Below are 17,613 nucleotides of genomic sequence, written 5' to 3'. Positions count from 1 at the left end.
ACAAACCTTTCTACTTTATCTTTTCCATTTTCCTTTATACTCATCTTGTTTTAAGGTTCCCTCTTTTGTAGAAGACAGAACTTAAATCTGTAACCTTTTTTTTTAAAAAAAACCCCACCTTTAATCTTTATTCAGAATTCTCTTTTATGATGCTAATGGAGGATTATACAAGAACTAACATTTTCTTATGTTTATTATTGTTGCTCAAGTCTTCCACATTTAATAGAAGAGGGACAAAGAGAGACAGTATAATTGTATCTTGCAGAAGCCTTCTCTTTTCTTTTAGACTTTACTGTTTTTTCAGTATTTTTAAAAGAATTTCAATAAAATAGGAACTACTTAACAGAAATAAATTCTTTAAAGCATAGAGCTTGGATAGTTTCCTCAACTTAGTATGCAAAAAAAGCTCTTAGAAACACAGTGCCTCATGGACCAGTAGAAGCATGGTCAGCACTGAATCCCTCAGATAACCTGGCCTTTCTTCCACTTCTTTTCTCCAGTTCAGAACGTACAGCTCTGATCCAGGCCAGAAATAATCTTGCATCTTACTCAGAAGAGTCAGAAAAGCAAAAATCTCTACAAAAGCCACCAGACGTATCAGAGTTGGGAGATGCAAATTGAGGATAATGACAGGAAAGAGCAGGAGTAATTAAATGCTCTCTTTTTGTGAAGATGATGAAAGGAAGGATTTTCTCCAAAATTCATCACTCTCTTCCAGGACATGGCATTATAAAGTACAAAACCAGAATGACAACTATTCTCTGACAGCTTTAAAATCCAGATTACTAAATTGTTTCTGGCTCTAAATGCCATGTTTCTGAGTCAGTACAATTTTAACTGTGTATTTAAATAGTGGTGAGTTTGTGCCCAAATCTTGATACAAGTACAGATGCATTTGCTTTGTAGACAAAAATGACTGATGATCTCAGGCAAACTTTGAAGCAGCATAGGAAATTATCATTATTTTTGAAGCACGCAAAGACAAACTAAAGATTAGATAATATATATTATAGCTAACCTCATTCTACATGATGCACAGGAGAAAAAAAAACCCTGCCTCATAGCCTTTGGTAATTGGTGTGGAACTCGACATTATTTCACCTACTCCTTGAATGAAACCCTGAATAGTAGAATGACTCACTACTCAGCTGTACATTTCACCCTGAGGTATATTTGGGAAAGAGCCTTGCTTATTGTATGGACTAGACTTACAAAGATCCATCAGCTAAGCATTAGATTTGGTGTAAGCCACCTTCTCCAACCTGTGTAAAACCCACAGCCTCAAGTCATAAGCTTCCTTTCCCTGCCCCGCTGCTGGAGGCTTGGAGTCACACACCAAGCCACCATCTTGCTGAGCCCAAGCCACCATCTTGCTAAGCAGGCGGTCAGCCAGGGTTTAGTAATACGGAGTCAACAACACGGGGTGTGTCTCTCTCCTCTCCACCCACAATGTTTTCAAACAAAAGCAATGCCTTTTACCTTTTACGTGAACATCTAGAAAACGTACTCTTCAGAGGACCCAGATGTTTGCCTTAATAGAATCAATCCCAGGCCATTAGCTAGGACATTCACATGACTGCCCAGACCAATGTTATAGGCGCTTAAGTACCTGTACTGATGAAAACTTAAGCAACTAAGAATTTTTTTCTCTCTGTCAAGTTAGATGGCAAAAGAACGTGGATTGTAATGACCACAGATCTAGACAAGAACCAAAAGTCTACCTAAACCTGCCTATGTCCCTCTGTGGTTCTAAACCTGAGGTCCTTTACATTGCTATGGAGATACAAAGTAACTGGAGGATGAGTGATGGCTTTAGGCACCTATGGCAGTTTTTAACATACGAACAACTACCTCCTATTTCATTCCGTTCAGACACATGAAAACTTGGCACTGTAAACTGTATATACTACCAAGATGATGTTTTAGCTGCAACAATAGTAGCTTCTTCACAACAGTATTCTGGTAATGTTGGCCACTAAGCGAATTTGATGTGCCAACTCAGACATCACTGAAGAATTTGCATGCTTTTAACCTATTTTTCATTTACTCTAGTACCTCCCAAATTTCAGTAGTGTATTAACATCATCTTTAATCAAGGATTGTCTTTTTTACCTCTAGTTCAAAAATATTTTTTTGATATTTTTTTATTTTCATCTGAAAAATGTAATTGCAAGCCTTATTATTCTAAATTATTCTGATTAGATAACACTAAAAGATGACATTAACATACAAAATATAATCTTCTGCTTTACACCTCTTAAATCATGCAAAGCCATTCATAATAAGAAAATAAGAATAGGTACTGATGTTGACAATATATAGGTACCTGGGTTTAATGTGGAACGATAAAATGTGCACTCCACAGACCTGGTATAACAAATACATTCCAGTTAGTGCAAGACTAATTCTTTGCCAAAAGCTGAAAAATAAAAATCTGCCCATAATGCTTTAGATTACCTGCACTCATACACATGAAATGATTTTGCCATCTTTTGCAAATTGTTTTTATTCAGACAGGAAAAATAGGAACAAAGTACGCAGCCAGCTGGGCCTCCTCAGCTGCAATTGAGCAAAGCATGGGGCAACCAGGAGAAGCTGCACAATGACGGCAGACTGAGGGGCTTTGCACCAAGTTGTGCTAACTTTTGTATACTGCAACCATTAACTGAGAATGTCAACAACTGTATAATAGCACCGCACAGGGCTGTGTTCCTGATACCCACTTTTTCCCTCTGACAGGGCGAAAGGAGGAAAGCCTTTTATTATATGAGACTGCACAGACCAGAACAGCTACGCAGAGATTTACAGAGGATTTGCGTGGATAGAATGAAAAGGCAGTAGCCCAGCTCTTCACTGCACGTGGTGTCAGAAACAGCGAAGGGAAGAGAGCTGCTACGTCATCAGTGCAAAGCCAGTCAGGAAACAGAGGCAGCATTGACACCTTCCACTTTCAGAGGCTCAGAATCACTCAACATTTGATGTATTTTAGTAGAAGACAATGCAGAACATCTTGAAAGGAACAAGAGCTGGGTTTTGTGTGGGGTTTTTTTTGTTTGTTTGTTTTGTTTTGTGTTTTACAGATGCTGCTACAACTACCGGGAAATCTTGTATGAAAGCAGCTTCTGAAAGGCAATCTTGCCAAATCAGCATTTTGAATGCCACTATAGTTTAATTTTTTCAGTGAATTAAAGGTCATTAAATGACAGACTATTCTCTGAATTTGAGGCGGTCTTCAAGGAGTACAGTGCAATGTGCATTTGCCAATTAAATGAATCTCCTGTGAAACGAGTGAATCATAGCAGGGCAGAGCTCTACTGCATGATTGCTGACACACTTGCAGTCAAACTTCCCAGGAAGTGATCTACAACTTATTCTGCAGAGGGAAGGAGAAAAAAAAGAAAAAAAATCTATTTTTGCAAAAAGGGGTAAGAGTGTTTTTGATTTAAAGCTTGGGGGAAAAAAAAAAGTTTCTGTGTTTCTCTAAGATTAAGAAATGCCAAATGACAGGTCAAGCATCTAGTCAAGTCAGCACCAATATGAGTTGAAGGACTCATATCAGTACTAATGAGTTGAAAGAAAAAGCTTATCAATCAAAACCAAAAATGTGAATCAGAAAATACAGCTGACCTGAAATTAGTGGTGGTGTGCATTTTGTCATTAGCAAAAGGCCACTAGAACACCGGTAGAGACTGCACCATCAGCAGTCTAGAATGAATTTCATTCTTTCCTACTTATAAAGTGATCCGCTATTTTTGTAAACAATATGAAAATATCTTACCAACATATCACATGTATGACTGATTATTTTCCACTAAAATACAAAGGGAATACATTGATAATGACACATGTAATTTATTATTATAAAATTTAATATTAAAAAAATCTAATCTCTAACTGGAAAACATATTGTTTTCTAGACCCTTTTATATATGTCCATACCAACCTTCTAAAATTTGAAGACAAGAATTTTAAAGCTGAAATTATAACACTGTTCTGCATTTAAATCTAGATTGCTGCTTTCATTTGAAAAACAATCTGGAACCTCTGCATTATTATAATTTTTTTTAAACCAAAATATATTTCTGCCATCTCCACAGTAAGAACATTTCCCTATTCAGAATCATTGAAATAAATTTGACAGAATGATTTGAATAATCCATACTAGATTGATAGCTAGTCAAGAGGTTGATGTGTTAATAACAGTAATACATTGGAAAAAGAAAAGTACATTGGTGGAATCAAAACCTGGAGATACAGGAGAAATATAAAGTTGTGACAAACTGTCACGGGACAAAGACAGGACAGTGGTGCCCTCAGCATAAAGGGAAATAAAAAGGAAAGGACTTGCAGAAAAGAGTTTTCCCTCAACACAGTTTTCCTCCAGTAATTTTCAAATTAATCTCACCCCTACTGGTGAAACCAAAGCTTTATTCACACTTCAGATGTTAAAAAGAACATCTTTAATCTTCATTATCTTTTTTTTTTTTCCTCCTCAAAAACTGCATTCTAGCCAGGCTACTTTTGAATCTAAAACATGGTGCCACTAGAGAGAGAGGCACTAGTCCATTGACATCGGCTCACAATAGGTTTGAAATTCTTTCTTTTTCATAAAATGTAGAAAATATAAGGGGTACCTTGTTCTCTGAAGGTGGGGGCATGACAAAAAATCTCAAGGCTTGAAAAAAGCTTTAGTCTCAGTCATATAGGTTCATTAATGCAACGTAGACATGACCTTTTTAAAGGAAGGGAGCAGTGGCACAGAACATGGTGTCCAAACAAATCAGCAAGGACTTGGCCTCCAGTTGGTGCGAGGAGGCTACGGAACTGCAGGTGCACTTCAGAGACATAGACGTGAGCAAGCTGGTTATCTGGGCAACCTGAACTTGGCCAACTGATTAACAATTCACACAAATTGCTTGATGTGGACCAGATGATCTAGTCACAAGGAAGTCCATCCTCACAACTACTGATTCTCTTCTGTTGTGATTGTAGATGAAAGCCCCAGAAGAGAAAAACAAAAGAAGCACATACTGCCAAAATTTATATTGGACCTTTTTATTCAATGATGCAAATATGGATTTATTAGCTTAATTTGGGCATCCAATTCTGAATATCAATTCTTTTACACAACGCTTCCTCTTTTCCTTTTGTTGCTATTGAATTTCTAAGAGCAGCTGTTGGTGCTCCATGTTCACTGTTCAGTTGTTCTTCAGATCAAAATCACCAAGTCAAGATTATCCACTGTCTCTGACAGTTTATCTTCTACAGACTGAGTGAATAAAGAGAGGATTTAAAAAAAAGGGGGGGGGGGCCTTTAAATGATACTAAGACAGACAAAAAATCCAAAGTTCATCCAAAGAAATGAAAAGTTCCAAAACAAAGAAGCTTTTTGAGGCAACTCCAGTCTAAGCAGTTCTAATGTTCCCAGGTGAATTGCATTACCGATGTTTTGTCACAAAACTTGTACAATCTGGCATGCGCTTCTGCCTTTACGTAAAGTACCTCAGCTTCCCTCAAGAAAAATAACCATTTTTTGACCTGTTTAACTGTAGAAGGAGGCTAAATTTATCTAGAGGATATAATTTAAAAATCTTTTAATATCAAGAAGGAAATTCAAGAAGCTCACAGAGTAAATAAAAATGGTTTAGAAATCATAGGAATGTTTATGTTCAATAATGCTGCAACTTTTGTTAATCATATTTGTAACTCTCATAATTTCAAAGATAGTTTTGTTATTTCAGGTAAAAGGTCAATATATATCTAATTACAGGCTGGAAAAGCCTACTGTCACAGGGAAATAAGTCTCTGCCCCAACTTCAAGCTGCTTTAGGTGAGTCAAAGCTACGACTTGTACTTGTAAAGTAAGTTAATTATGGCCTCTTCTATATTTGCTGTTCTTGTTCTGCAGAGACAAGGTACTTTATCAGATTTATGCTACTGCCCCTCTTGTTTCCTGCTAGTTCTCAAGTAATCAATAAGATTAGTGCTATCATCAAAATTCATTTAAAACTGCCACTATCCTTTATCCTTTTTGTGTCATGTGAATTAGAGAACTCATATTGCAACACTAGAAAGCCTCCTCAAAGTGAAAAAAAAATGGATCGATTCTTGGGGGCAATCAGCACAAATATCGTAACTAAACTTCTCAACTGGCATTATACATGTGTTTTATCACATATAAATAATTACAGACAGATATGATTAGCAACCCAAGCTGCTTGCCAGAGACATTAGTTTTTAAATGACATGCTAGTTAACATCACTTAAGGAAGATATGAGATATTCTCTGGTAGGAAAACTGCCTAAAAAAGTCCAGTTTGCAATTGCAGAACTTTTTCCTGCTTTTAGTTCACTGCCAAATCCACTAGTGACTTTGGTGGTATTACATCATCTCTCCAGTTGGCAGTGCATCAGGTTACCTGTTATAGAAATAATTTATATTGACACTGCAGTATGAAAAAAAATGACTGATTTTGGATTATTTGATTTTGAAAATGGGAAAGAAAAGCATGGTGTTTAAGGGAGCAGAAAGGAGGGAATGAAGGAGCAGCAAGAATGGGAGTGGGGGGCAGAATTAGCAGTCTCACTTCAGAGATGTGATCTGGGTCTCCCATCAGATGCGATCTGGGTGCAAGGACGTCAGAGGTACAAGCTGTTGTAACTGTACAGCCAAATCATCTTAATGTCTTCATATTATCTTTTATGGGACATTCAAGCTGTAATACTGTAAGTGACACACAACTAACTACTGCTTTTTATTTTGTTACATCTGTTCTCACTTCATACTACAGTCATACCACACCAGGCACATTCCCTCTGCTCTTCTTGAACAGTATGTGTTTTCTTTGGATACCTGTTATTTTAAGGTGAGCATTTAAAACAGATGTATTAGTCACTGAATAGCTGAGAATCGGTGTCCTCAATATGTAGAGCTGAGAAATTTGTGAGAAAAGGTGACAGAAATTATGTGCGTTTTCTCTCTCTCATGACTAACAAACAGTACAGTGTTTTCTATCGTCAGCCTTGCTATTTGTAGACAAAGTCTGGGCATCTGTTCACCCTAGATCTTGATTAAGATAAAAATTGTAATTCACTTTGATAAATAATTAAAAAAAAAAAAAAAGTTTTTTTGCTTGGTTTTCTTTTCCATGCCCTGCCTCCCCCCGATGGCAATGCAGTGCCCACAGCCTGAACGCACTCTGAGCCTGAGCAATGCTTCGTGCCCACCGACTGAGGGGCAGCGCAGTGCCGATGGTAACCTCTACCAACCTGCTCTGAAACAGACAAAAAAACCCCTAAAAATCACATGGAAAAGTCAATACAAAGATGCATAACCCAATCTCTGAACCAGACGTTCCCAGCACCTGCAGAGAAACAGGTCAGTGTACTGTGTGCATTTCCAGGAGGGAATTAGGAATACTACAGGTAGCAGTGGAAAAGAAAGCAAGGCTCACGGGCACCGGTATAACCACCACGCCTCCTCGTGCAAATCAACTCAGGCACTGTCTGTGCTAGGCTTGATTTGTCAACCATTCTTTGCGTCTTCTATTTATGCTGTCAGTTATCTGAAGCAGTGACCTCCTCAACAGCATCTGGTGCATGTGGCTGTGCTGCATATAGCACAGCGGGGCCCTCGTCTGACGTAATTACCTGATTTGGTTTAATTTTGCTTGAGATACTGAAAAAAAGAAAAGCTGAATATGTTTGCCAATGATTCTGCTTCAAGCACAGCTTGGAGGTGTGTTCCATTAGACACACAACAACAAGAACATTTCCCCAGAGCTCTGCATTGCTCTATTCTGAGCCATCAAAGTCAAGTCTAAGCAATAACTAACACTTGTCTGAAAGAATGAAGTGGTCATTAAAGTTAGGTACTGTTATTTCCAGTGATGCGGACATTTCTTGGCGGTACAGTGCGCTAAGCACAGGTTATTTTATCCTATGAATAGTTCCATATGATGTCAAACTGGCTGCTCTTTTAACTGACAATATCTGGACTTTCTAATTTGTTTATTTTAAGAACACAGTTGTTCACTGAATTTCTGCTCTTGAAAGATACTTTTGACACTGAGAAAACTTAAGAAAAATATCATAAGCCACTGGCAAGTCTGTTTCACACACTCCACTTTGAATGCTCTTGGAGGTATACTTTTTAGAAGAGGAACAAAGTATTTTACAAATAAAATTTGAAAGGCCTCATATTTGTCCAAATATAGATTAGTCATATATATCTCACATCTTTATTCAGAGCAGCAGAACTACACACGCAGAGCTTCTGCATCCTCACCCAGTATGTATTTATTGCCCAATTGACTTCTGCCATTCTTTACTCACCTTTAAATTCAGAAACTTCAGATGAAAACTTGGGTATGTAATTGGTGTGCCCTTCAGTATTTACCCAATATTGTCACTCCCTGGTTGTAGCGACTAATATAAAAGGTACTAGAATTAATACAAACTACTGTTCTATGATAAAACTTAGTAGCTCCAACCCCAGGGAGGAGGGGCAGGAGAGAAAAGCCTCATCATAACTCAGTATAGACACACACAGAGCTGCCTTACTTCTTCTGCCTGGTATCCATGAAGCAGACCATGAATGACTATGGTCTCCTAATATAATACACCTCTTTGTTAGAGAGAAACACCCTGATTGTTTTGGAGATGGAGATTTCTCCACGGCTGAAAGTGTGAAGCAAATTTCATTGATGCTGAGTGTCCTCACCACCCTGCAGCAATTTCTGCTTCAAGTAGAAACATATTTTATTGACCTCAGTATCTCAAAAGAAAAAAAAAAAAAAGCACACTAATAGCACTTACCTTTGCCATATATGACAAACAAAAGCAAGTCCAGAAAAATAAACAAATAAAAATAAATCACTGCATATGCTTTCTCTTCTGGGAAGAGGACTAGACAATAAACGGAAGCACTTTGTAATATATAAGACTTCAGCAGTACCCAGACAACACTGCAGCATGTAGGTTAAATATATTTATACATAGACCAGATTATACTAGAATAGAACAAAACCATGTTTGAAAATGGGGCTCTTATTTAAATGATTGAAGAATCTAATTATTCACAGAAGATGGATAAAAATAAGAAATCACAGCAGAAAGGAAGGATATTATTAAGTGTTCATAGGTTTCATATTTGCAGTTCAGCATTTCCTATATTGACCTAACACAGAGCAATCTTATCGCCAATAGGCAAACCAAGCAAAAGAAGGAATTTTTATCGCTATTTTATACATGGGGAACCATAGCACATAATAACTGCATTTCTTGCCTGTGGTCACTCACATATAGCATGTGGCTGAGTCACAAACTGAATCTTTTTTCCTATGTTGCTGACAGATGCCTTAAATAAACCATCCTTCCTCCAAGACTTCTGTGTTAATAGTAACACTGCATTATCCCGAGCAATAAGCCTGAGCCACACACCCAGTCCTTTCCGTTCTTTCATCTTTTTTTTTTTTTTTTTCTAAATGCAAACACTAGGAAGCAGACTTCCTCACCCCCATCACTTAAGGGCTGTTGTTTTGTTTTTTTTAATTTTTTTTTTAATTATTATTACTATTTTAAATTAGTTCACTCTATCACTTCTGAGACATGGCCAGTGGAGGATGAATTTCTGAGCTGCATCCTTCACTGGTGTAAATCAGTGCAGTGAGATAGAGTATTTCACCTGAGCTACTGTCGATCTGAGGTTATATCCCAGAGGATACCAACGGAATCTCTTCAAATTAATAGATGATTTTTTACTTCTATGAATCAGCTTGTCATTGTTTGACTTTTTACAGTGCTGTTTAATCAGAATGTCTTCCACTATCATTTCATATTCCCTGTCTGGGAAGAAAGCAGACTGTTTTCAACCACAGCTCCACTCTTAAAGAAATGGAATTTGCAATTGCTTGGAAGGACATATCAAAGGAGACAGGTCTGACCACGACTGTCACTACCAAAACTCCTTTCCTGTCACGTACTCTCCCCAAAGCTTTATTTTTGCGATGACACAAAGTTAGAACTATGACTTCTCGCTTTAGTGAGGACTGGAAAGCTGCTCGCCCACATGGCAACTGCAGTTTGCCAAGAGCAATACCAAGCATGAGGTTCAGCATGACTAAATTGTTGTCTGCCTATAGCATTCAGAGTCTTACACACCTTTCACGGCCTTCCTCCAGATCCCTGGACTTGGACAGAGAGTGTCAGATACTGCTTACCATTGCTGCTACCACTTCTTACCATTGCTATTTTTCTGTATTGTAGGACAACCTCAATGGTTGGTGCTCCCAGATAATGTCAGGAATAAGTTTAGGGTATGAAAACTATACAGCACAAACATGGGAAGAAAATTCATGACACAAACTTCAGTCAGGTCTTCTGAACTTGAAGACCTGTGAGCCTTTTTTTCCTCCAGAACAGCCTTTTTTTTTTTTCAAGTTTTGTTTTCCTCTGAGATGCTCAGTGTATTTCTCATCTGTATTACCTTTGGTTTCCTTACACCTGAAGTCCAGTCCTCCTGCTTGCATTAAAACAGGACCCGTGCCCTGACAGAAGACCACTGCCCAGTCCCCCTTCTAAAGGATATTTTCTATTATTAGCAATACTGTATCTTTAAAAAAGTTTCAGTTTCTTGACCTTGTCTGTTGAAAGCTTTATTGCTTTTCTAACTCAGCTTCAAATTAACAGAACTTTTGCTTCATTTTCTTGTTTATGCATCAGTTTCATTACTGCTGTCACACAGCTCTGGGGACAGAGCCCGTTAACGGCTGCATCTCGACTGCTGCAAATACAGTCGTACGTTCTGCCCTGGGATATATGTGTGTAATTCCTGTTGACAATGCAGTGAAAATCAATTTCATATGGCACTGGGAACTGCAACCACTTATGGAAGGCAGCATTTGACTCTTAGGGTTACACGGTCATTTCTAATTTGGTAGAAAGTGGCACTGTATTATTAAAAATAGAGAAATGCAAGGATCACAAACCAACCAATTCATCCCATCCACAGGGGTCACAGTTTCTGGGGGCAGAACTGATCCATTATCCTCATGTCATGCTTTTCTGGCCTGTCCATCCTTTGGTGCACGCAGGGATGTACACTTGTATAATGCACAAGTCAAATTCTTATCCAATAAATACCGGCTTACCTGTTCTAACTGCATTTGGCTTATCCTGATTTAAAACAAGTATGGATTTAGTTCTCTGCTTCCTAGTTTCACAGAGAATATTCACTCAATTCATGTAAGTGAAAGATGTTTTAATCTGACCTGGAAGGCTGAGAAACCGGTAGTCATGCCCAGTGCACTGCTGGGGCCAGTGCTGTCAGTCTGAACAAAAAGCAAAGGAGAGTAAAAACTCAAGGTCAAGGACTCTCGTATAAAGGTTCTCCTGGTTTCACTGGCAATTATACCTCTATAACTGAGGAAAGATTGTAGGTGCATTTTTAAAGGGAAAAGGTTACCACCTATTTTTCAATTTTTTTCCCCTTTATGTTACAACTTTGTCATTGGAAATAAAGGCTGGATTGCATGCAGTTGGCTTTCTCTCCCTATTTTTATGCACAAGAATTTGACCAAATTCAGTGCTGCTTTTGCCTTGTTGGCATCCATTGCAAGATTTGTAATAAGTACATGGTTAGTCTGTACTCATTAAGTGAGCTTGTGGGCAATGGTATAGTCAGTTAAATATTACTGCTGCATACTGAAGAGATCTCCCTACCAGTTGTATAGTACACTGTTTGGATGGTTAACCGTTACTCTTAGCCTATGTACAGAGCTTAAACACGCCCCCCCTCCCCCAAATAACCAAACCTGCACAAAGCAGGTTTGAAAAGTAAGTTCATGATTCAAAAATTAGTTGTTATATGAAAAAAAACCAAAAAAACCACAAAAACCAAAAAACCAAAACCAGTTGAGAACATTTTCCCTCCAAAATGTGAATGCTGGAGATAGAATAAAATTGAATTTAAAAATATTTGCCTCAAGTATGATTGAGGGGAAATCTGGGGCACAATCTGTGCGATGGTGTCCTTTTCCTTTACCTGATTATGGAAACCTCTTTAGCTAACCACATATCACCCTGGCTGCATTTGTTAATATCTTTATTTTTAAAATACCCACATTTCAGGAGGCATACTTTTGCAAGATTTTCCAGAAAATTTCAAAGAAAATATGCCACTCCGGCACAATTTTTTTTTTTCTATTTTTTTTACCACCACTATCGAAGAAAGTCTTCCACTCAACCCAAGAAAACACATGCTTACCTAGCAATTCAGCACCCGTCACCTGCAACACTATACTATTTTTGAAAATCTGGTTCTTCCTTAGTTAAAGCTGTTCAGTATGGAACAGAATAATAATCACCTAAAATGACACAGAAGATGGATAAGTCACAGCAGAAAGGAAACGTAATATTAAGTGTTTATAGGTTCCAAATTGTGGTCTTTGTGGTTGTAGTGCTACTTTTTGGATGATAAATTTCCTTCTGCGAGTACTGAATTTCACTTGACAAATGAGAATCTTTATTATTGCCTTGACTAAAACCAAAACCAAAACCTACTCCTCATGGCCGTACTGCCGACAGACAGTATCTGTTACACGTGTGCAGTAGTTGCAATATTGTTGGGGTTTCTTTCTTTTTAATCTGGATCTCCGTCATTAACGGGCATGTGCTGGGGCTATAATAAGAATACTCCTATGCTAATGCCCCCCCAGACATCCTAAGAAGTGGGATTTAATCTCAAAGTATTTTTGTACTTGCATTTGCTCTTCAGCTGTGATGTTTCTCTGCACCTTCAGACAAACTTATTTCATCATAAATCTCACATAAATGTAGTGGGTTTGATTTTCTGCTTACAGGTAATAATTTTTTAAGGTTTTTCTCCACCTTCCTTTCTAATCAGGGATGAACAGAACTCCTGAAATTAAGACTTTATATTTATTTAGCTTCAACTTCCAAAAGAAAAGGTAAAAGCTTGAGCTTCTTTTTTTGCTGGAGCTTTCCAAAGCTCCACTCTTTAATGTAATGAAAAAAAAAAAGTACAGTAGCATTCACAACAACACAGCTTTCAAAGAGCATCCGCTCATTACCATATAAATAGCAGGCACTTACTCAGTATACCTTCCTCTGCCTACCATGCCAGTGTCGAGCCTGCAAGTTCAAAGGTGCACCCTTTTTTTGCCCCAACCCGAAGCTCTATTTTTTGTCTACCAAGCAATTGTAAGGGAAGAATAATGGAACTTCAGTCCATTTTAAATGATATATCGTCTGTCAGCCAAGTAGATCTGTTCTGAAAAGCACGGCCGTCCCAGTCGGGCATGGCTTTTGTTACTCTGCTTAATTCCGTGTCTGCTGCAGAAATTGGTGAATGCTGTCAACAGCTACCAAAATGATTTTAAAGGTTTCAGAGTATTTCAGATATAGTTATCAGTGACTTATGCGACAACAAAAGAACATGTATGCAGATAGTACAAACTTTCATTGCCATGCCTGCTGCACCTAAACTCCAAAATTTCCTGGTGTATATGTTTCCTCTGTTGCCCTATTGCATTCTCACCCCACGGTATTATTATGTAAAGTATATACTGTGAAATACGAGGCAGATCAAACTCTCTCTGTTGGACATCAATTTAACCAGCCCAGAAAACTGCTTTTTTTTTTTTTTCCCCTTTAAATTTGTGCTTTTTAAAACTGCAGAAGAAAGAGATTATTATTATTATTCTAGAGCCACAGCTTATGAGAACTACAACTTTGAAAACACCATGCAGTTTCAGAAATTAATTCAGCATTAGACAGTTCGGTTTCTCAGCAATAACGTGGAAGAGATGAACCAAGCCACAAATCCATTTACAAGACGACTGCTTCATCCACAGCCCCCCTCTCCACACCTCGCGCATGGCCTCAGCACCATTAATTCAGGTAGTCTGTTGCCATTAAGAAAAGAGATTTGTCCGTCTCCACCCTACTCACATGGCACCGTGCGGAGGTAGAGGTTGTCTCTTATGATCTGCTGGAGCTCATGGTCTACCGAACCTTTCTGGAACCGTAAATTGAGGTAGTGACGAAGGTCCTTATCAACAATGCCTCCTGTCAAGGAAAAGACAAATGAAAACATGATTTAAAAATATATTACTTTGACGGAAGCAATGAATCACTTGTAAAATCTCAGTGGCTCATTCTCCTTCGTGTTTCTGTCACGATGGATGACAGAAGCACAAAGAGCTCTCTGGTAAATGCGTGCAGTTGGTGTAGTATTACTTAGTATCGATAATTGTAAAGGTTGAAACAGTTAATGACAACTAACTGGCTAAATCTGTACAGTTCAGAAAATGCACAAACTGGAACATATTGTTATTATATAACTACCTACATCATATCTCAATAATACATTATCAGGTATTATGTTCCCCATGACTATCAATTTCCCACCTGCTTATTAAACCAAAAAAATCTTCATTCAAAATGTCTTTGTAATGTTTGGTGCTTTCAGTCCAAGGGTAACCAGAATAAAATGTAGCCATACTTAATGATCGCATAAATATGATATAATTTTTCGTGTTATTTATTTCTAATAGCACTTACATCTGAAAAAGATACTATAGCAAATGAGAGTACACATTTTATTTCCACCAATGAAAAAGAGTCATTAGTAATAAAACATCTCAGCATAACACTGCAAACATGGAAAAAAATTGAATTAAAAAAATGTATTTGCCACTATTACTAAAACTTTAGGACAAAACAACTCAAGGTATCGTTTAGCCACTAACTGGTGTATCATGTTCCACTATTAAAGGCATACCTATAAATCTAATCCAACATGATAAATAAACATTTCCCAATATAGTCCATTTCTTTTAATCTGGAGTATGGATCACATTTATAATTATGGGAAAAAGTCTATAAATAACTGCATTTCTTCCTTCTCTGAAATTCTGACATAAGAAAAATATAGAAAATCATTACTACACTGAGTTATGACATATATTGCCAAGATGAAAAATTGCAAGCTGATAGATCCCTAACTTGTTGCTTCATACATTCAACCTTAAAACATTTTTTCAAAAGGCATTTGCTATTGAACCCTCTGCCAAAAGTCTCATTGACTCGGACTATATAAAGATTTTTCCTGTAAAAAGGAACAAATAACATTCCTACCTAATTATTTGAAAGCCACTGCTGAGCACAAATGACTCTAAGTTAAAATACATTTCTCCTTACAGCTATTCCTATTTATCTGCCAATTACCAGTCCATAATCTTATTATTGCTGCTCTTGTCAATAACTTCAAAACCTTTTGTTCCAGGTTTATAAAAAGCTTATAAATAATTTATCTCATCTTTAGCTAAAGGCAAAAAATCAGCAGACTTTCATAATCAAAAGAAAAAAAAAAAAAAGCCCCAACTCGTAACAGACCCAAAGAAATACCTGTGTGCCCAGTTCCCAGAGGCTGAGAACTTCCATACAGATCTCTGCTCTTCCAGGATCCCAGCTGAGCCACTCAGTCGACTACTTTGATGCCACTAACCCTGTTTCTAGCAACGGGCTCTGCAGAGCAGCCCATCCTGCTAATTTCTTACGAGATTTCAGAGGAGGTGAGGGCTAGAGGAGGTTGCAGAGAGACGCTCTGCTCCTGACTGGAATCAGCTGTCCTTTCTGGTCGGCTGCAGAGAGTAAAGGTCCTGCAGCTCTTGCTCTTCTCGCTCTAATATACAGAACATGCCCAGTGATGCAGATGCTTTCTGGCAGTCTGAGAAAATGCCAGCTCGAGAACAACAGCTGTAGCCTGCCCACTGACATAAACCTGAACCATTCAACTTATGACATAGGTAAGTTTAGGAACCTACACAGATTTCTGACCCTCAAAGTGCATTTTTTATTTACAGCCTTTTGCTTCAAACACAGCCATTTACTTCTCCATGTGTTAATGAATGCACTGAAACCTCCTAAGCACTTCATAAAGAGAGTCACCTGATTCTTTTGGCAAACAGCGTATTCCAGGCTGGAGTACAAAAATATATATTTACAAGAGGAGACACCTGCAGCCTTGTATCTGATAGGTACAGATTCAAAAGCAAAAGTTTGTAACAGAAACAAAACCTGTGGATGGTGCAGAGGAAAAAAAACTTAGCAGCTTCCAAGCACAAGGGAAACATGAACTTTTTCTTAATATCTGAGTATATACTGTAACATCCGCAAAGTCTATTTTAAAGAGCAGTTAGATGAACAACAGACAGCACATGTACAATTGACAAAGTTCTCTCTTCAAAAGTCATTCTGTTTTCTGACCTGACATTTTTCAATTCTTTAGGCATAAGCTACCTTTTTTTTTTTTTTAAATCTGGTATAACAATGAATTTTACATCCTAGAAAGTGTAAAAAAAATAAAAGAGTTTGAGAGTCCTGAAGAGCACATGCAATATTTTTAACTCATCCTTCCAACTGTCATCCTTCTGCTTTTCTCCCTAAAAAGCTTTGTTGTTTTACCTGATGCTTGTCAAAAGTATATTTGACTCCAGATGTGCTTTCCAGGTATTTAAAATACTTGAGCTTTTGAGCAGCCTGATCCTTTTAAAGTACAAGCAGAACAAAATCTTGAGTGTGCTAGTACGGGGCTATAAGACTTTTTGCAAGAAACTATGGTGATTCGCAAGAATGTAAAACAGCCTTGATTTAGCAGCAGAGAATTAGATCTTGTGTTACAGACTATATAAATCAGGAATAACATGAGTAATAATAATTGGACTATGTCCTCCAAAAGGCTGAAATAAGAGACAGAAAATAGTATCATTTGTTTTACTTTGGAGGGAAAAAAGAAACGTAGTACATTACATTGTCAATATATTCATAGAAAGAGAAGCAATCAGAAATTGTTTTTACAGGCAGTAACAATACTCCACTATGTGGCGGTCCCACCCAACCCAGTTAGACAAGTGTTGCGTACTCAAGACTGACTTGGTTTCTAAAAAATCCAACTTTCCGTTATTTTCTCTTTTCGCAGTACAGTGAAAAATACTGAGATGTTGAAAAAATCCTGACACAAACCTAACCCCCTAGTTTTCTATTATTCCCAGCCAGCCCAGAGCGGAGGACCTCGGCAGGATGCTCAGGAACCACCGGTGCGTGTCGCACCGTGCTGCCAGCCCCGCTGCAGCTGCACAGCAGCGCACAAGGAGGAGCTCAGGGAGAAGGAGCTCGCGAAGGCCACATCCTTCTCACCGTGCATGGCAGCGAAAGGAAAAACCCTGCCTTTTCTGTATTATACACCACAAGCTTTAGGAACCAAACCCAGAGACCATAATTAAAAATGTTCTTTGGCCATGGCCATAGGAGGAGGCTGACAACTGCGCGATGGAGCATGCACTGGCTTGCGGCCATGCAGGGCTTTTTTTTTTTTTCTTTTTCCTGGCTTGAGGCCTATGCTCTGTTTCAGTTTCATTTCACTCCAATGAATCCCATTGCTTTTCTAGCTGGGAAATACAGGACGTGAATTAAATACTTCCAGTAATGATCTCTTACATAATGTATGTCTGGTTTAGGTACAGCTACCAATCATGATGGCAAACTCATGACTGAATTTGATTCCAGAGATTATAAAATTAGATACACTTG

General features: G+C 38.1%; 1 protein-coding gene across 6 annotated transcripts in view; it reads right to left on the bottom strand.

Moving 5' to 3' along the window:
* Window positions 1-17,613, bottom strand: part of MAGI2 (membrane associated guanylate kinase, WW and PDZ domain containing 2) — a 776,571-nt gene that overhangs the window by 524,231 nt on the left and 234,727 nt on the right. For all 6 annotated transcript variants that reach the window (XM_054828768.1, XM_054828739.1, XM_054828749.1 and 3 more), the window contains exon 2: window positions 13,972-14,088. In XM_054828768.1, coding sequence (XP_054684743.1) covers window positions 13,972-14,088 — 117 coding nt within the window. The remainder of the gene's footprint in view (window positions 1-13,971; window positions 14,089-17,613) is intronic.

The sequence above is a fragment of the Grus americana genome, chromosome 1 (genome assembly GCF_028858705.1).
Source record: "Grus americana isolate bGruAme1 chromosome 1, bGruAme1.mat, whole genome shotgun sequence".
Taxonomy (NCBI): Eukaryota; Metazoa; Chordata; class Aves; order Gruiformes; family Gruidae; genus Grus; species Grus americana.
This window is presented reverse-complemented; position numbering and strand designations above follow the sequence as displayed.